Source organism: Dendrobates tinctorius, unplaced genomic scaffold (assembly GCF_039654945.1).
Source record: "Dendrobates tinctorius isolate UK_male_01 unplaced genomic scaffold, ASM3965494v1 ptg000017l, whole genome shotgun sequence".
Classification (NCBI taxonomy): domain Eukaryota; kingdom Metazoa; phylum Chordata; class Amphibia; order Anura; family Dendrobatidae; genus Dendrobates; species Dendrobates tinctorius.
The window spans coordinates 11,513,190-11,533,214 of NW_027361685.1; the positions used below are offsets into that span (position 1 = coordinate 11,513,190).

At 45.5% G+C, this 20,025-nt stretch overlaps 1 protein-coding gene and 1 long non-coding RNA gene across 2 annotated transcripts; one reads left to right on the forward strand and one right to left on the reverse strand.

The window, feature by feature from the left end:
- Nucleotides 1-1,111: 1,111 nt before the first annotated feature.
- Nucleotides 1,112-14,620, forward strand: LOC141082287 (uncharacterized). The gene is made up of 2 exons (XM_073566234.1): nt 1,112-1,181; nt 11,068-14,620. The coding sequence occupies exon 2, from the start codon at nt 11,217-11,219 to the stop codon at nt 12,069-12,071; it is 855 nt and encodes a 284-aa protein (XP_073422335.1). The 5' UTR covers nt 1,112-1,181; nt 11,068-11,216; the 3' UTR covers nt 12,072-14,620.
- Nucleotides 7,338-7,959, reverse strand: LOC141082223 (uncharacterized). The gene is made up of 3 exons (XR_012230470.1): nt 7,894-7,959; nt 7,749-7,809; nt 7,338-7,387 (listed from the first exon to the last, which is right to left on the reverse strand). It is a non-coding gene; the product is annotated as an uncharacterized lncRNA (long non-coding RNA).
- Nucleotides 14,621-20,025: the final 5,405 nt, after the last annotated feature.

Here is a 20,025-nt window from a genome sequence, read left to right on the forward strand (position 1 = left end):
ACAAGAAGAATCCTGGAAACATCGACTCATCTTCTTCTCATTCAGGTCTCTACAATATCGGATCCTCTCAGTGAAGATCATCCACAAAAGAGAATTTTCCTGATTTACCCATCAAGGATGGATATGGACAGAGACAAGATGGCGGAGAGGATACTACACCTCACCCTAGAGATCCTCTTCCGTCTCACTGGAGAGGTGAGAGATTCTGATGACGTCACATTACATCATTCTTATCTATGGGAATAACGGATGGACAGAACTGGAGAGGTGAGGACTCTGGGAATGTCTGTAGTGAGATTTATTTATGTGTCTCTCCAAAACCAGGATTACACAGTGGTGAAGAAGACCTCTAGTGATCGCTGTCAGGACCCTGTGTCTGAGGGATGTGGGAGACCCCTGAGCCCAAACATGGGGCCTCCACCTCACCCCCTGATCCATGAGGACATCAATGACCAGAAGATCCTAGAACTCATCTACAAGATGATTGAGCTGCTGACTGGAGAGGTGACACTGCTGGGAATGCTGGGACATTATACAGTAACACTACGAAGGGATTGGGGGGATGACGGTATCATTGTATGTGTCAGGTTCCTATAAGGTGTCAGGATGTCGCCGTCTATTTCTCCATGGAGGAATGGGAGTATTTAGAAGGACACAGGGATCTGTACAAGAACGTCATAATGGAGGTTCCCCAGCCCCTCACATCACCAGGTAATAGACAGGGCTAAATACACACGGCCTATAATTATCTGTATGTAGAGAATGAATTCAGTCCCTGTATGTATTTCCTCCAGATCTATCCAGTAAGAGGACAACACCAGAGAGATGTCCCCGTCCTCTTCTTCCACAGGACTGTAACCAAGAAGATCCCAGTGCTCCTCAGGATCATCAGGTAGATGGAGAGAAGGTGTCAGGAGATCTCCCCTATGATGTGTAGACGGCTGTGAAGGTCTTGTGCTCAGTCTTGTTTTATCCACCAGTATTATATGTTTTATACTTGTGTAATGAGAACGGTGGAGATGGCAGGATTAGAGCTGATCATAGACGGGACTTCTCCATCTGTCTGTGACTTTTACAATATTTGTTTCAGGGTGAAGATCTGACCCATATTAATACTACAGAGACATATGTGAGGGGTGATGAGCGGTGTAAAGAGGAGATTCCCACATATGACTGCCCAGGTGAGTAGTAACCACTGAATGCAGAGAAGTCACAGATTCCTCTCAGTCACCGGCTGTGGCTGCTTTATCGGTGGTGTAGTCCGGCCGTATTGCCATGATCATCATTTTGCCTCTAGACCACAACATTCTCCTCCACCCAAAACTGTTGAAATGACTTTGGGCATTGAAAGCCCTTTTCTATAGAACTTACAACCTGGAGGATCCATCTACCACCTGGGTTGAGGAGACGCTGACCGTTACCTGCCCAGATCTGTAACTATAAAGCCAATTGACAGTGTACATAGAATGTGCTGACAAGTTAGAAAATCAGTTGAAGAAAAATCTTATGCTGGGCCTGTAAGAGAAAGCGGAGGGTAATGATGCTGTTCGCTTCCTAGAACCCTGAGATCTTATCGGATGAATCTTCTCTCCCTTCTGTACTGCTGAATGTCTCATGGTCCCTACAAGACCAGGTCCAGTCTTTCTGGCTAAACTTCACTTATATGATCGCCAACATTAAGTGTACAGTGACACCTGCGCTGATTGGGCGCTGGGCATCACTTGTCATTCCACCGCATCGCAGTCTCAATGCAGCGAGTGCCAACATCGCTGGAAGGGAGCCAGATGGGCAGGTGAGTATAAGCTTTATCATTTTATCGGGGACGAACATTTAGTTTAAGAAATGCTTGTCCTAGTACTGGACAACCTCTTTAACCCCTTTACCCCCAAGGGTTATTTGCAGTTAGTGACAGGGATAATTTTACAATTCTGACCACTGTCCCTTTATGAGGAGGTAACTCTGAAACGCTTCCATGGATCCTGGTGATTCTGACATTGTTTTCTCGTGACATATTGTACTTCATGTTAGTGGTAAAATTTAATTCATATAACTTGCGTTTATTTGTGAAAAATGGAAATTTGACGAAAATTTAGAAAATTTCACAATTTTCCAACTTTGAATTTTCGCGCCCTTAAATCACAGATATGTCACACAAAATACTTAAGAAGTAACATTTCCCACATGTTTACTTTACATCAGCACAATTTTGGAACCAATATTTTTTTTTGTTAGGAAGTTATAAGGGTTAAAAGTTGATCAGCGATTTCTCATTATTACAACACCATTTTTTTTCAGGGGCCACATCACATTTGAAGTCACTTTGAGGGGTCTATATGATAGAAAATACCCAAAAGTGACACCATTCTAAAAACTGCACCCATGAAGGTGCTCAAAACCACATTCAAGAAGTTTATTAACCCTTCAGGTGCTTCACAGGAATTTTTTGAATCTTTAAAAAATGAACATTTAACTTTTTTTCACAATAAAATTACTTCAGGTCCATTTTTTTTATTTTAACAAGGGTAACAAGGAGAAATTGGACCATAAAAGTTATTGTGCAATTTGTCTTGAGTAGGCTGTTACCTGATATGTTGGGTGGAACCATTGTTTCGGCGCATGGCAGCGCTCAGAAGGGAAGGAGCGCCGCTTAACTTTTTCAGAGCAAAATTGGCTGGAATTGAGATCAGACGCCATGTTGCGTTTGGAGAGCCCCTGATGTGCCCAAACAGTGGAAACCCCCCATAAGTGACCCCATTTTGGAAACTAGACCCCCAAGGGACTTATCTAGATGCGTGGTGAGATCTTTGAACCCCCAAGCGCTTCACAGAAGTGTATAACGTACAGCCGTAAAATTATAAAATCATATTTTTTCCACAAAAATGATCTTTTCACCCCAATATTTATCTTCCTAAGGGAAACAGGACCACAATAGTTATTGTGTAATTTGTCCTGAGTACGCAGATACCCCATATGTGGGGGTAAACCACTGTGTGGGTGCATGGCAGAGCTCAGAAGGGAAGGAGCGCCGTTTGACTTTTTCAACGCGAAATTGGCTGGAATTGAAATCATACGCCATGTTGCATTTGGAGAGCCCCTGATGTGCCTGAACAGTGGAAACCCCCCACAAGTGACCCCATTTTGGAAACTAGACCCCCCAAGGAACTTATCTAGATGTTTAGTGAGCATTTTGAACCCCCAAGTGCTTCACAGAAGCTTATAACGCCCTGGCGTGAAAATAAAAAAATCATATTTTTTCAACAAACATGATCTTTTAGTCCCCAATTATTTTATTTTTCCAAGGGTAAGAGGAGAAATTGGACCCCAAAAGTTGTCCAATTTGTCCTGAGTACGCTGGTACCCCATATGTGGTAGAAAACAATTGTATGGGCACACGTCATGGCTCGGAAGGGAAGTAGTGACATTTTTTACTGCAGACTTTGATGGAATGGTCTGCGGTTGTCATGTCCCGTTTGGAGAGCCCCTGATGTGCCTAAACAGTGGAACCCCCCACAAGTGACCCCATTTTGGAAACTAGACCCCCCAAGGAACTTATCTAGATGTGTGGTGAGCACTTTCAACCCACAAGTGCTACACAAAATTTCATAACGTAGAGCCATAAAAATAAATAAATCATATTTTTTTTCCACAAAAATGATTTTTCACCCCCAATATTTTATTTTTGCAAGGGTAACAGGAGAAATTGGACCCCAAAAGTTGTTGTGCAATTTGTCCTGAGTAGGCTGATACCCTATATGTGGGGGTAGTCACTGTTTGGGCACATGGCAGAGCTTGTAAGGGAAGGAGCACCGTTTGACTTTTTCAACGCAGAATTGGCTGGAATTGAGATCAGACGCCATGTCACGTTTGGAGAGCACCTGATGTGCCCAAACAGTGGAAACACCCAATTCTACCTACAACACTAACCCCAACACACCCCTAACCCTAATGGGAAAATGGAAATAAATACATTTTTTTATTTTATTATTTTTCCCTAACTAAGGGGGTGATAACGGGGGGTTTGATTTACTATTTATGGTGGTTTTTATGTTTGGCAGCTGTCACACGCTAAAAAATGCTTTTTATTGTAAAAATAGATTTTGCATCACCACATTTTGAGAGCTATAACTTTTCCGTATTTTGACCCACTAAGTCATGTGATGTCTTATTTTTTGCGGGACGAGTTGACATTTTTATTGGTACCATTTACAGGCACGTGACATTTTTTGATCGCTTTTTATTCCAATTTTTGGGAAGCAGAATGAACAAAAACCAGCATTTCATTAATTTCTTTTGGGGGGGCGTTTATACCGTTCCGTGTGTGGTAAAATTGATAAAGCGGTTTTATTCTTCGGATCAGTACGATTGCAGCAATACCTGATTTATTTTTTGTTATGTTTTGGCGCTTTTATACAATAAAAACAATTTTATATAAATAATTGTTTCTGCATCTGCGAGCTATAACTTTTTACTTTTTTTCGCTGATGATGCTGTATGGCGGGTCATTTTTTGCGGAACAAGATGACTTTTCAGCGGTACCATTTTTATTTATATCCGTCTTTTTGATTGCGCGTTATTGCACTTTTTGTTCGGTGGTATGATGATAAAGCATTGTTTTTTGCCTTTTTTTGAAGGGGTTCACTAAAGGGGTTAACTAGTGGGACAGTTTTATAGGGCGGGTCGTTACGGACGCGGCAATACTAAATATATGTACCGTATTTTTCGCTTTATAAGACGCTCCGGATTATAAGACGCACCCCAAATTTTGAGGAGAAAAATAGGAAAAAAACTTTATTTTTAATAAAATGGTGGTGCATCTTATAATCCATGCGTCTTATTGCTTTCCAGGGGTGGTGATGGAGGAGGCCGGAGTGGAACATTGCTGCTGGGATGAGGGGGTGTTTTGATGTGCAGCGTGCCGCTGCCGGTGTCTGTTACTGCCGCCGCCCTCTGTCCCCTGATGCTTGCCACCACCGCCACGCTCTGTCCCCCGGTGCCTGCTTGCCACCACCGCCGCACTCTGTCCCCCAGTGCTTGCCACCACCGCCACGCTGTCCCCCGGTGCCTGCTTGCCACCACCGCCGCGCTCTCCCCCGGTTCTTATCGCCACCACCGCGCTCTGTCCCCCCGGTGTTTGCCGCCATCGCCGCGCTCTGTCCCGTTCTGAGGGTACTTGCCGCGGCACTCTGTGCCCTGATGCTGCCGCTGCGCTGTCCGCCACCGCCGCGCTCCTGTCCCCCGGTGGTTTCTTCCGCCCCACCGCCGCCGCCGCTCTCTGTCCCGTTCAGCGTGGGGGGGTCTCTGTCGCTCCATGCCTGCTTTCTTCCTGGAAAATGGCCGCCGCGCATGCGCAGATCCATGTGTAGTCCTATGTGTGCACATATAGAGATGAGATTTCAGCGCTGAAATCTCATCTCCCGAGATTTCAGTGCCGAGATTTACTGCATCTCCCGAGATTTCAGTGCCGAGATGTCCGTCTGCGCATGCGCGGCGGCCATTTTCCAGGAAGAAAGCAGGCATGGAGCGACAGAGACCCCCCCACGCTGAACGGGACAGAGCGCGGCGGCGGCGGTGGGGCGGAAGAAACCACCGGGGGACAGGAGCGCGGCGGTGGCGGACAGCGCAGCGGCAGCATCAGGGCACAGAGTGCCGCGGCAAGTACCCTCAGTGGCAGCGCAAATGTATATCCTCTTTGTAAGACGCACCCCCTTTTTCCCCTCAATTTTGGGGGAAAAAAAGTGCGTCTTACAAAGCGGAAAATACGGTACTTTTGTTTTTTGTTATTTACAAAAAAAAGAAATTATTAGGAAATTTTTTTTAAATTTATTTAGGAATTTTCTAAAAATTATTTTTACGCGTTTTTTTTTCTTTATTACGTTGTCCCAGGGGGGGACATCACTATACAGTGTCAGATCGCTGATCTGACATTTTGCAATGCACTGTGTCATCAGCGATCTGACAGGCAGTGCAGGTGGCTTCTCAGCGCCTGCTCTCAGCAGGCACTGAGAAGCCACCTCCCTTCAGGACCCAGAACGCCCCCGTGGCCATCTTGGATCCAGGGGCCTGAAGTGAGGAGGCCCTCAGAACAACACGAGCACATTGCTTTGTTCTGAGGGTCTCAGGGAAGCGCACAGGGAGCCCGCTCCCTGCACGATTCTCCCTTATGCTCCGGGAAAATCTGCGATCATATTTGATCGCAGTGTGATGGGGGTTATTGTGCTGGGAGCGGTCTGTGACCGCTCCTGGCACTTAGTGCCGGTTGACATCTGTGATAATCGCCCCGTGGGCGCAGCTGATCACAATGGTGTACTATCCCAATCGGTCATACGGGTCCGGGTTACCTGGATGGGATAGTACGTCATATGTCAGGAAGGGGTTAAGAAATACTATAGATATGTGCTAAATACACTAAATGACACTGATATATGCATTACTAAACGTCTATGTGTATGGCTGGGCAGAGTAGTCAGGGGCACCCATACACTTAAGGAGATGATTAAATCGATAATGAAGCCATACTGTGTCTTGGATATATACTGTGTAGGATGATGCAGAGTCAGCAGCGTTCAGGCCGGCTGCGCTGATCCTAACACCTGCTTGAAAAGGAAAGAGCTGCCGCCCTATGTCTGCGTGATGTCACTACACTGCCGGCTCTCTTCTATTGCAGAAAAGAGTGATATTATCCAATGCGTTTCTGAGGCTTCGGTGTCCTTCATCAGGGTACCCTTCTTTTTTGCAATAGAAGAGCCGGCAGTGTAGTGACATCACGCAGACATAGGGCGGCAGCTTTTTCCTTTTCAAGCAGGTGGCAGGAACATAGTGCAAATCCAGGACACAGTACGGCTTCATAATCATGATCACCTCCTTAAGTGTACGTGTGCCCCAGCCTGCTCTACCCAGCCATACATGGAGACGTTCAGTAATTCATAGATCAGGGTCATCTGTGTATGTAGGGCATATCTGCTGTATATATTTACTGCATTTCTACACGTTAAGCCATAGAGCAGGCAGGTGCTGTATGCAGATTCTTGACCCTGTCACGCAGTGGTAATGCCAGTGCATTCATCAAATTTACGTCCCTGTAATATACATTTATTCCCGCCTGCAGGAGATGTGTTCAATAGAAAAAATAAAGACGCGCACTCGTGCTGTAGGAGGAGGTGCTGACTGAACGTGGATATACCACAGGTAAAAGTCAACGGGTAGACAGTCGCACTCAAAATTGAATGTCACTTGCATCAGAGTCATTAAAGGAATTATTATGATTTTTATTAATTTTTTTTCAATAAATCAAGAAAAGTGAAAAAACACCGCAAACAGAGATCAGATTCCAAACAGGAGTATTACACGGTTACGTTTCGACCTATACCTAGGTCTTTCTCAAACCATACTGCAAGATAAACATGCAAAGAAAAATTATTTACCACACTAAACAAAGTGATCAAGATAATGTACAAAAGGCTAGAGACATAGTGGACATAAATATGTACAAAATTAATAAAATTTAAAAAGGGTGTATGCTGAAAAACCCTATAGATACAAAATATATAAACATCTATATGTGCACACATAGGACTACACATGGATCTGCGCAATAACAGGAATGCAGTGTAAGACAAGAAGATGGTCATAGGAGATATTGCAGACTATTGGCAAACAAATATACAGTACTAATCATAATGTGCTTGGATAAATGGAAAACGAAGCTGGGTGGTGGAGAAAGGAAAGTATAGCAAACATGAGATACTAACCTCAATAGGAGTGTCAAGGTATATGGAAAGAGGACAATTTTTCAGAGTCCCAAAGTAAGGGCTGTGGGAAAAAAAAAAAAGGAGAGATCATAAGAAAAAAGGAACAGAGGGTAAGCAAGGCGCCAGGGGGTGCTGCTGTACTGACCTGTGGCAAGAGAGCGGCAGGGATCTGCAGTGTTGTGGGTGGAGGCAAGAATGCCTCGGTTTATATATGTTGAGTGTCACTATGAGGCTGGGAGGAGGCCGCTCTCTTGCCACAGGTCAGTACAGCAGCACCCCCTGGCGCCTTGCTTACCCTCTGTTCCTTTTTTCTTATGATCTCTCCTTTTTTTTTTTTTCCCCACAGCCCTTACTTTGGGACTCTGAAAAATTGTCCTCTTTCCATATACCTTGACACTCCTATTGAGGTTAGTATCTCATGTTTGCTATACTTTCCTTTCTCCACCACCCAGCTTCGTTTTCCATTTATCCAAGCACATTATGATTAGTACTGTATATTTGTTTGCCAATAGTCTGCAATATCTCCTATGACCATCTTCTTGTCTTACACTGCATTCCTGTTATTGCGCAGATCCATGTGTAGTCCTATGTGTGCACATATAGATGTTTATATATTTTGTATCCCTAGGGTTTTTCAGCATACACCCTTTTTAAATTTTATTAATTTTGTATATATTTATGTCCACTATGTCTCTAGTCTTTTGTACATTATCTTGATCACTTTGTTTAGTGTGGTAAATAATTTTTCTTTGCATTTTTATCTTGCAGTATGGTTTGAGAAAGACCTAGGTATAGGTCAAAACGTAACCGTGTAATACTCATGTTTGGAATCTGATCTCTGTTTGCGGTGTTTTTTCACTTTTCTTGATTTATTGAAAAAAAATTAATAAAAATCATAATAATTCCTTTAATGACTCTGATGCAAGTGACATTCAATTTTGAGTGCGACTGTCTACCCGTTGACTTTTACCTGTAGGAAATGTCTTGGCATGGCTCCAGCCCTGGTGTCATGGAGTCACTCCACGTCATAAATTACATTGTTTTTGATCCTAAGGAATTCAGATTACTGCACAATCTCTCCTGAAATGGGGAGCAATATTATTTTCTGTAATCTTCTGGTCAGGATCCATAGCAGCTCCAATGGTCCACCATAAATGAGGGCAACTCTGGTTTAATGTTGTTGGGGATGCAAATTTTTTTTTATTCTTTGCTGATTGGGTTACAGTTCTTCGCTTTGTATGATTTGTGGAGGGATCGGCCTGTCTCACTTATGTGAGTCTGTAACTCCCTCATAGTCTTTAACATAAGCTCTCCATTACCTCTTCCAAATGCCCGAGATCTAAATTCAAGACATCTCAGCTCTGCACTATTATACACAGTTCTCTATAAATGTGTAATATTTCTTCTTGAAACTCATCTGACAGAAAATATTGGAGCTTACGATAGTTTAGATTGTGACGTCACCGAGCCCCATACTCTAATTACCCCAGAGAGGTTTCACCACTAGCTGCTCATTTATTACTGATGGAGACTGTGGAGTTAGGCAATAATACATCTACTGAAATGATCAATCTTCAGTTTTCGACTACAGTAGTTAGTGCCCAAAATGCTGATTTAACCACTTCTCGCAGCCAGTTTTGTCTTCCTAATCAGACCCCAATTTTCAAATCTGACATGTATCAATTTATGTGGTGATAACGGTGAAATTCTTCACAAAGGATAATAGGAAACAAATTGACATTACAAGTTATTTTCCAACTTCTCTTGAATGCGACAAAACCCTATATACGGTTGTACACTACTGTCTTGGCACATGGCAGGGTTAAGAAGGGAAAGAGCGCCATTAAGCTGTATGAAGGCAAATTTTGCTGGAATAGTTTGCCGACAAAATTTATTGGGGGCATTGTACGTGGTCAATTGGCAGCTCAAAAGATGTCCACCATGAAGAGGCTTGGCGCTATCTACTCCATTTTCCAGATCCAAGGGATTGTCTTGCTCATCACCCTTTAACCCTTCTACATGGATCTGGACTTACACAAAGACCCCTAGGCTTGGGCGATGGTGTTACCTGCTGTTTTGTGGTGTGAAATAGCAAGAAGAATAGATAGTTGAGTCAGGACCAGGAGAGGAGAGAAAATAAAAAGTTATAAGATGCAAGAGTAGTCTGTAAACAGAGCGGCTTCATAACAGGAAGCAAATGCACAAGCCGGGAGCTGAGCACCGAGGACTGAACCGGAGCAGGCCAAGGCTGTATCTGACAGCCTTCGGTAATATGCTTCAAGCTTTAGTACGGTGCGGTGCTTTCCAATTGGCTGAAGCAGGGAGCAGATAACTTCACCTGGACAGCACCCACACATACTGCCAGACTGGACGGTACTACTGGTCCCAGGCACTCTAATCTTAGTGGCTGAACAGTGCCTGTGCCGCCTACAGCTTCTGTTTCTAATGTCACCTCCATCACCGGTGCTGCCTGCAGAATGAATAAGATGGGACCTGGTGACAGAAGCAGACGTCACAGGAGCAGATCCTGGAGAAAATGGGACATACCGTTTGCGGAAGTCTCAATATGACAAAATGTCAGAAATCCAGAGCAGTAGAAATCCTCATAAAGTGACTACATTTTGGAAATTATAACCCTCGGTCAAGTAATCTATAAGAGTAGTGACTATTTTGACTTCACAGGGACTTTGCGGAAATTAGCACACAGGGGATGTTGGAGAGTGAAGATTAGAAATATGCCATATTATTGCCCAGCACATAATGCCCGGATTGTGCTCCACTAGACACGCACATAGAAAACTAAGTTGGTCCTTCTCATTACAGTGATGCCAAATACAGGGATGGTAAATGTGGTTTAGGTACACTGCAAAGCTCAGAAGCGAGGGGGAGATTTGACTTGGAAAGAGTGCATTTTGCTGGCTTTGTTTATGGAAGCCATGTTGCTTTTCAAGATTTCAAGAGTCTTTGAGCCATTAGTAATGTGGACATCTGTTTTTTCAATGACAGATGATGGACCTGAGTGGGAACTTGTTTTATGTGAGATGAGTAGGAGTTGTTATTGGTGGTATTTTCGCCTACATATCATTGATGGGTTGCTTTTTATTTATTATATTTGGGAGGCAGAATGAACAAACAGTTGAACACCACACACTACTGGTTCATCCTCTAACTTTTTGTATTAGACTGTGAACTGTCATTGACTTAGACAGTCATTCAATAATTTTACATAACTTGCCATTTTTACAGACAGTTTAAGTAGCCATTTTCAAAAATATAAAATTCTAGGATATTATATTCAAAATAATTGTTTTTTTCTTAGCAGATGACTCTACCAGGAGATCAGGACAGCTGACATCTTCAATTTTTAAATCAGATGATCGCAAAATCCCACAGGATGCAACTGAAGTCATTGCCATTGCTCCAGATATACCAGCATCCCTTTACAGTAAAGATCTGTCATCTGATCCTATGAAACAGGTCCCATCTTCTGATTCATTACTGACTACTAAGGAAAATCAAAGTCACAAAAGAGGCATTAAAAAACAAACTGCTCCTAAAGCAAAGAAGTCATTTTCACATTCAGAATATAGAAATAGTTTTCCCCTCAAAAAGTCGTTTCTTAAACATCAACAAAATCACACAACGGAGAAGAGATTTTCTTGCTCCAAGTGTGGGAAATGCTTTAACTGGAATTCAGAACTTGTTAGGCATGAGAGAACTCACACAGAGGAGAAACATTTTTCCTGTTCAGAATGTGGGAAATATTTTAAACATAAACCTAATCTTGTTAGACACCAGAGAACTCACACAGGGGAGAAGCCTTTTTCCTGTTCAGAATGTGGGAAGTATTTTAACCAGAGATCATCTTTGATTAAGCACCAGAGAATTCACACAGGGGAGAAGCCTTTTTCCTGTTCTGAATGTGGGAAATGTTTTATACAGAAATCAGATTTTGTTAATCACCAGAGAAGTCACACACGGGAGAAGCCTTTTTGCTGTTCAGAATGTGGGATGTGTTTTCACCAGAAATCAAGTCTAGTTATTCACCAGCGAACCCACATAGGGGAGATGCCTTTTTCCTGTTCAGAATGTGGGAAGTGTTTTAACCAGAATTCAGATTTGGTTAATCACCATAGAACTCACACAGGGGAGAAGCCTTTTTCCTGTTCAGAATGTGGGAAGTGTTTTAACCAGAATTCAGATTTGGTTAATCACCATAGAACTCACACAGGGGAGAAGCCTTTTTCCTGTTCAGAATGTGGGAAATGGTTTACACATAAATCAAATGTTGTTAGGCACCAGAGAACTCACACAAGGGAGTAGCCATTTTCCTGTTCATAATAATAATAATAATCGTTATTTATATAGCGCCAACATATTCCACAGCGTTGACAGTTTAACAGTTTCAAACACAACAGTCGTAACAACGTTAACAATAATACAATAATTAAAGCAAAATAAAACGACCCTGCTCATGAGAGCTTACAATCTACAGGGTGGGCCATTTATATGGATACACCTAAATAAAATGGGAATGCTTGGTGACCCAGAGCGGCTCACTGAATTTGCAGAATGGGCAAAGCAAAAATTGGAACAGGACCCTCAGTTTACACAGAACATTATGTTCAGTGATGAGGCAAACTTTTTTGGGTGGGCCATTTATATGGATACACCTAAATAAAACAGGAATGGTGACAGTTTTCTTGCTTATGGTGTCTTGCATTGAAATCTGCTGCAATGACCCCGGTACTGCGTTCAACAGACATCAACACAATTTCTATCAGCTCCTCACGTGTTAACCTTTGCAACATGTCAATGGCTGTAAACAAAGAGAAACTTGAAAATAACTCATGAAACAATAAAGTTATGTTAGAACCAAGAACACTATTGTTTTTCTTGTGAAATTCTCAATAAGTTTGATGTGTCACATGACCCTCTTCCCATTGAAAAAAATAAAGTTGGATCCAAAATGGCCACCATGGTCACCACCCATCTTGAAAAGTTTTCCACCTCCCATATACTAATGTGCCACAAGCAGGAAGCTGATATCACCAACCATTCCCATTTTATTTAGGTGTATCCATATAAATGGCCCACCCTGTACAATGAGGTGAGGGAGATACAAAGTACAGGTGTATATTTACAATGATAGTCCAGTCATCTTGAGGGAGTGGCGGTTAGATAGAGATAGTGAATTGGCTACATATGCACACTTACAAATAAAATGGTTTTTGATTAGGGAATGTGATAGGCTGCTCTGAACAAATGTGTTTTGAGGGAATGCCTAAAACTGGGCAAGTTGTGGCTGGTCCAAATTTCTTGTGGTAGAGCATTCTAGAGGATTGGCGCAACAAGGGAGAAATCTTGGAGTTGGGAGTGGGAGGTACGGATTAGTGCAGAGGTTAGTCAAAAGTCATTTAAAGAGCACAGCAATCGGCTAGGCCGATAGACAGAAATGAAGCAGGAGATGTAAGGGGGTGCCGCACTGTGGAGAGCTTTGTGGGTGAGAACAAGTATTTTGAATTGGATCCTATAATGAATGGGCAGCCAGTATAACGACTGGCGAAGAGCGGACGCGTCCGAGTACCTATTAGCCAGATGGACAACCCTGGCTTCTGCATTAAGGATGGATTGGAGAGGGGAAAGTCAAGTGAGGGGGAGGCCAATTAATAGAGCATTACAGTAGACCAGGCGGGAGTGTATCAGGGCGACAGTGAGGGTTTCTATTGTTTCCATGTTGAGAAAAGTGCGGATTCTAGAGATGCTCTTTAGGTGTAAGCGGCAAGAGCGGGCAAGAGATTGTATATGGGAGGTGACGGAGAGATTGGTGTCAAACATAACACCCAGACAGCACGCCTGCTGCTGGGGTATAATTATAGTGCCACCCACGGAGAGGGAAATGTCAGATTTAAGGAGTTTAGTAGACAGTGGGAGCGGAAGAGTTCAGTTTTGGAAAGGTTGAGTTTCAGATAGAGAGCGGACATGATGTTGGAGACTGTGGACAGACAGTCACTGGCGTTCTGTAGTACAGCGGGGGTAAGGTCAGGGGATGACATGTATAGTTGTGTGTCATCAGCATAAAGATGGTACTGAAACCCAAATCTGCTTATAGTCTATCCAATTGGGGCCGTGTAGAGAGAGAAGCAAAGGGGGCCAAGTACTGAGCCCTGAGGTACACCAACAGTGAGAGGAAGAGGAGATAAAGTGGAGCCAGCGAACAAAACACTGAAGGAGCGGTCAGAGAGATAGGAAGAGAACCAGGAGAGAGCAGTGTCATTAATGCCTTGTGACTGGAGTCTAGAGAGTAGGAGATGGTGGTCAACAGTGTCGAAAGTTGCAGAAAGGTAAAGAAAAATGAGCAGAGAGTGGTCACCGTTACATTTTGCCATCAGAAGGTCATTGGTCACTTTAATGAGTGCAGTTTCTGTCGAATGTAGGGGGCAGAAGCCGGACTGTGAAGGGTCTAGAAGGGAGTGAATGGAGAGGTAACAGGTTAGGTGGGAGTAGACCATGCGCTTCAAGAGTTTAGAGATGAAGGGGAGATTGGAGACTGGTCTGTAGTTGTTTGTGGAGGATGGGTCGAGAGCAGGTTTCTTTAATAATGGAATAATGATAGTGTGTTTGAAAGAGGAGGGGAAAATGTCCGAGGAGAGGGAGAGATTAAAGATTGTAGTTGGGTGGCTTGTGACGTCTAGAGAGAGAGACTGGAGTAGATGTGAGGGAATGGGGTCAGTAGTTCACGTAGTTGCACAAGAAGAGAGGAGCCTGGAGACGACTTCTTCTGTGATGGGATCAAATGTGGAGAGTGAGCCAGGGGAAATGCAGGGAGGGATGAGACTCACAGCACCTGGTGTCTGGGAGCGGATTTCCTGATGTATTATCTATTTTGTTTGAAACTGTTCAACTGTAAAGCGCTGCGGAATATGTTGGCGCTATATAAATAAAGATTATTATTATTATTAAGTGGGAGGCCAGGTCATCAGCACAAATGTCTGTGATAAGGGCTTGTGCTTTCGGCCTGAGGAGGGAGTGAAAGGGGTCAAAAAGTTTCTTGGGGTTGTCGGATAGTGAGGAGATCAGGGTGGTGAAGTAGGGCTGATTGGCGAGGTGAAGGTCAGAGCTATAGGTTCTTAACATAAATTTGAAGTGGATGAAGTCTTCTGGTGGGAGAGTTTTCCTCCATAAGGGATGGTGGACCAGGGTTGGAGAAGATGTCCCCTAAAATCAGTAGGAGTAGGAAGATAAAGAGCAAGTAGTTATTGGAATCGTCAGAAGTTTTTTTGTGCGATGTGTTTAGGCAAGATGGGCTGAGGTTTTTCAGGAAGTTGAGAATTGCATGGGAGCTGTACATGCAGTGGCGGATTATAATGAGGTCAATTTGGGCCGTTGCCCCGGGCCCAGTGGGGTTAAGGGGCCCACAGCCCAGGCCAGTAAATTGCCCCATTATAATCCACCACCGCGCAGGGCCGGATTATAGGCAGGGCAGGCGGGGCTTCAGCCCCGGGGCCCCCACCACAAGAGCTTCTAAGGGGGCCCCCACCACATTCCTGCTGGCTGCTGCAATGGCACTCCATCTTCTCCCCACCTAAAAGTGAGTGACCGTGGGGGCGGCATTATGTGCTCTGCTACCAGCAGCATCTACAAGTAGCGTGAACGCTGATGCTGCTGGTAGCGTGCAAAGGCTTGTGATGAGATCACAGGAGGTAAGGTGTCAGGGCCCCCGATCATGTGACCCCTGTCTCCTCCCCTCCTGTGACCTCATCACAGGTCCTGTGCGCACAGCACAGAGCACTGAGAGCAGCCATGTATGTGGAGTGCGGCTCTGCGGGTGGAGGTCGGTGCTGGAGGCCCCATTATTCTCTATGTGGAGTGCGGGTGGAGGTCGGTGCTGGAGGCCCCATTATTCTCTATGTGGAGTGCGGCTCTGCGGGTGGAGGTCGGTGCTGGAGGCCCCATTATTCTCTATGTGGAGTGTGGCTCTGCGGGTGGAGGTCGGTGCGGAGGCTCCATTATTCTCTATGTGGAGTGCGGCTCTGCGGGTGGAGGTCGGTGCTGGAGGCTCCATTATTCTCTATGTGGAGTGCGGCTCTGTGGGTGGAGGTCGGTGCTGGAGGCTCCATTATTCTCTATGTGGAGTGCGGCTCTGCGGGTGGAGGTCGGTGCTGGAGGCCCCATTATTCTCTATGTGGAGTGCGGCTCTGCGGGTGGAGGTCGGTGCTGGAGGCTCCATTATTCTCTATGTGGAGTGCGGCTCTGCGGGTGGAGGTCGGTGCGGAGGCTCCATTATTCTCTATGTGGAGTGCAGCTCTGCGGGTGGAGGTCGGTGCTGGAGGCTCCATTATTCTCTATGTGGAGTGCGGCTCTGCGGGTGGAGGTCGGTGCGGAGGCTCCATTATTCTCTATGTGGAGTGCGGCTCTGCGGGTGGAGGTCGGTGCTGGAGGCTCCATTATTCTCTATGTGGAGTGCGGCTCTGCGGGTGGAGGTCGGTGCTGGAGGCTCCATTATTCTCTATGTGGAGTGCGGCTCTGCGGGTGGAGGTCGGTGCTGGAGGCTCCATTATTCTCTATGTGGAGTGTGGCTCTGCGGGTGGAGGTCGGTGCGGAGGCTCCATTATTCTCTATGTGGAGTGCGGCTCTGCGGGTGGAGGTCGGTGCTGGAGGCTCCATTATTCTCTATGTGGAGTGTGGCTCTGCGGGTGGAGGTCGGTGCTGGAGGCTCCATTATTCTCTATGTGGAGTGCGGCTCTGCGGGTGGAGGTCGGTGCTGGAGGCCCCATTATTCTCTATGTGGAGTGCGGCTCTGCGGGTGGAGGTCGGTGCTGGAGGCTCCATTATTCTCTATGTGGAGTGCGGCTCTGCGGGTGGAGGTCGGTGCTGGAGGCTCCATTATTCTCTATGTGGAGTGTGGCTCTGCGGGTGGAGGTCGGTGCTGGAGGCTCCATTATTCTCTATGTAGAGTGCGGCTCTGCGGGTGGAGGTCAGTGCTGGAGGCTCCATTATTCTCTATGTGGAGTGCGGCTCTGTGGGTGGAGGTAGGTGCTGGAGGCTCCATTATTCTCTATGTGGAGTGCGGCTCTGTGGGTGGAGGTCGGTGCCGGAGGCCCCATTATTCTCTATGTGGAGTGCGGCTCTGCGGGTGGAGGTCGGTGCTGGAGGCTCCATTATTCTCTATGTGGAGTGCGGCTCTGCGGGTGGAGGTCGGTGCTGGAGGCTCCATTATTCTCTATGTGGAGTGCGGCTCTGCGGGTGGAGGTCGGTGCTGGAGGCTCCATTATTCTCTATGTGGAGTGCGGCTCTGTGGGTGGAGGTCGGTGCCGGAGGCCCCATTATTCTCTATGTGGAGTGCGGCTCTGCGGGTGGAGGTCGGTGCTGGAGGCTCCATTATTCTCTATGTGGAGTGTGGCTCTGCGGGTGGAGGTCGGTGCTGGAGGCTCCATTATTCTCTATGTGGAGTGTGGCTCTGTGGGTGGAGGTCGGTGCCGGAGGCCCCATTATTCTCTATGTGGAGTGCGGCTCTGCGGGTGGAGGTCGGTGCTGGAGGCTCCATTATTCTCTATGTGGAGTGCGGCTCTGCGGGTGGAGGTCGGTGCTGGAGGCTCCATTATTCTCTATGTGGAGTGTGGCTCTGCGGGTGGAGGTCAGTGCCGGAGGCTCCATTATTCTCTATGTGGAGTGTGGCTCTGCGGGTGGAGGTCGGTGCTGGAGGCTCCATTATTCTCTATGTGGAGTGGGGCTCTGCAGGTGGAGGTCGGTGCTGGAGGCTCCATTATTCTCTATGTGGAGTGCGGCTCTGCGGGTGGAGGTCGGTGCTGGAGGCCCCATTATTCTCTATGTAGAGTGTGGCTCTGCGGGTGGAGGTCGGTGCTGGAGGCTCCATTATTCTCTATGTGGAGTGTGGCTCTGCGGGTGGAGGTCGGTGCTGGAGGCTCCATTATTCTCTATGTGGAGTGTGGCTCTGCGGGTGGAGGTCTGTGCTGGAGGCCCCATTATTCTCTATGTGGAGTGTGGCTCTGCGGGTGGAGGTCGGTGCTGGAGGCTCCATTATTCTCTATGTGGAGTGGGGCTCTGCAGGTGGAGGTCGGTGCTGGAGGCTCCATTATTCTCTATGTGGAGTGGGGCTCTGCAGGTGGAGGTCGGTGCTGGAGGCTCCATTATTCTCTATGTGGAGTGCGGCTCTGCGGGTGGAGGTCGGTGCTGGAGGCCCCATTATTCTCTATGTAGAGTGTGGCTCTGCGGGTGGAGGTCGGTGCTGGAGGCCCCATTATTCTCTATGTAGAGTGTGGCTCTACGATTCGTGACCCCCGTCACGTGACGAGGGGGGCCCACAGAGTCTGAACTGCCCCGGACCCTGGCTACCCTTAATCCACCCCTGTGTACATGGGAGAGGGAAGTATATAGGGGCTGATGTGTATGAGTCTTGATGGAGGGGGATGGGGCAATGAATGTGGATGGCAAGGGAACACAGGGGGATAGAAATAAAGCACATGGCTAAAAGGGAGAGCAAAGTGTGAGTTACCTGGCTCCTGCCCTGACTAACTGCCATGGATTAACTGCTTCATCTAGAGGCTTAGCTGCTGGGATGCTTTGCTGAGGAGATGCGTGCACCCCACACTGCGTGCACACCTTAGAATGCTTCTAAATTTATAGGCCACACTACAGGGTCAGGAGAGAGGGATTGTGGGAGCTCATTTGGGATAATTTAGCAGCTGTTTCAACACCAGGGGGTGGATAGATGATAAAAACACTTGTCCTGGCACCATCTCTATGCTATAACACCTTTCCCAAGATAATATCTACAATGACCCCAGCCATGGATGTACAGCAGTGAGTATTGAGTACAATGCAACAGATGAATTATAGAAATAATTCAGCAAGCAAAGTTCTATGTTATATACCATTAAAGTTGTTACAGGATAACTTGGCAGTAGTTGATAGCAGAGTTCTATGTTCTATACCATTTAAAGAAATGTTGCAGGATGATAAACAGCAGAGAACAGCAAGCAGAGGTTGTACCTGTGTGAAGAGAGAAGATGGATGTTAATTCCCTGCCATGGATTAATTGCTTCGTCTAGATGTTTAGCTGCTGGGATGCTTTGCTGAGGGGATGCGTGCACCCACAGAATGTGGGAAATGTTTTACACAGAAATCAAATTTTGTTAAGCACCAGAAAACTCACACAGGGGAGAAGCCATTTCTCCTGCTTAGAATGCGGGAAGTGTTTTAGCCAAAAACCAGATTTTGTTATGCACCAGAGAACCCACACAGGGGAGAAGCCTTTTTCATGTTCAGAATGTGGGAAATTTTTCTTTTATTTTTTATATGTATTTAACTGTTTTTATTGATTTGGAAGTTTTAATAAGGGGAGGAGGGAAATGTAAGGTTTTAGGAAAAGGGGGAGGGGGTACAATAAGGAGAGGGGGAGGAAAGGGAAATGGGGTGACAATAAAAACTAGAAAACTTCAAATATACATTTCCATAGTTTTGCATATGAAATTAATGCAGATGTAAACTGTATAAGCTTTATCTAACATAAGTTTATATCATAAAAAAAACTGTTGGCACTTAATGATCAGTATAATAATGAAAAAAAATGGTTATGTGTTGACCAGATCTGTGGGAGTATTCCATCAGCCGTACCATAGCGCAGATGTCGTTTATTATTTGGACAATAAAGTATATCTTTGGTTTAAGCCGTAACAGGAATTGATTTCCATTTGTCCCATTTTTTTGCGTGTTTCTTTAAGTTATCATTAATAATAGCGAAGCGTAGTTCCAAAGAGTAGTGCGAAGAGATTTTCTCCAAAATGTCTGAAAACTTTGGCACATCCACTCTTTTCCAGTACAATGCCCGGGAATTCCTAACCACCAGGAAAATATGTATTATAACAAACCTTATCGAAGGGTCGAACTCTTCAAGGTCAATAGAGAGAAGAGCGGCCTTTGGAGTTAACGGGTAATGCCTCTTGAGAAGGGAGTCCATATATCGATACCTGTTTCCACAGGCTTTTAACTTTAGAAGATTACCGTGTAGTCCGCGATTTCTCCAACATAAGGGTGAGTTCTTTTGGTCAATATGAGCTAGGTGAGAAGGGGTGTATCGCCATCTAACGAGGGTTTTATAGTAAGCCTCGTGAAGGATCATAGAAATATTGGACGAATATGAGTTTCTGATAGCGTTTTCCCATTGTTCGTGGTTAATAGAATATTTAGTTCTGATTCCCACTTTACCATATACGAGTTTTTATGGAAGGTATTATCTTTATTTAAAAAACTATAA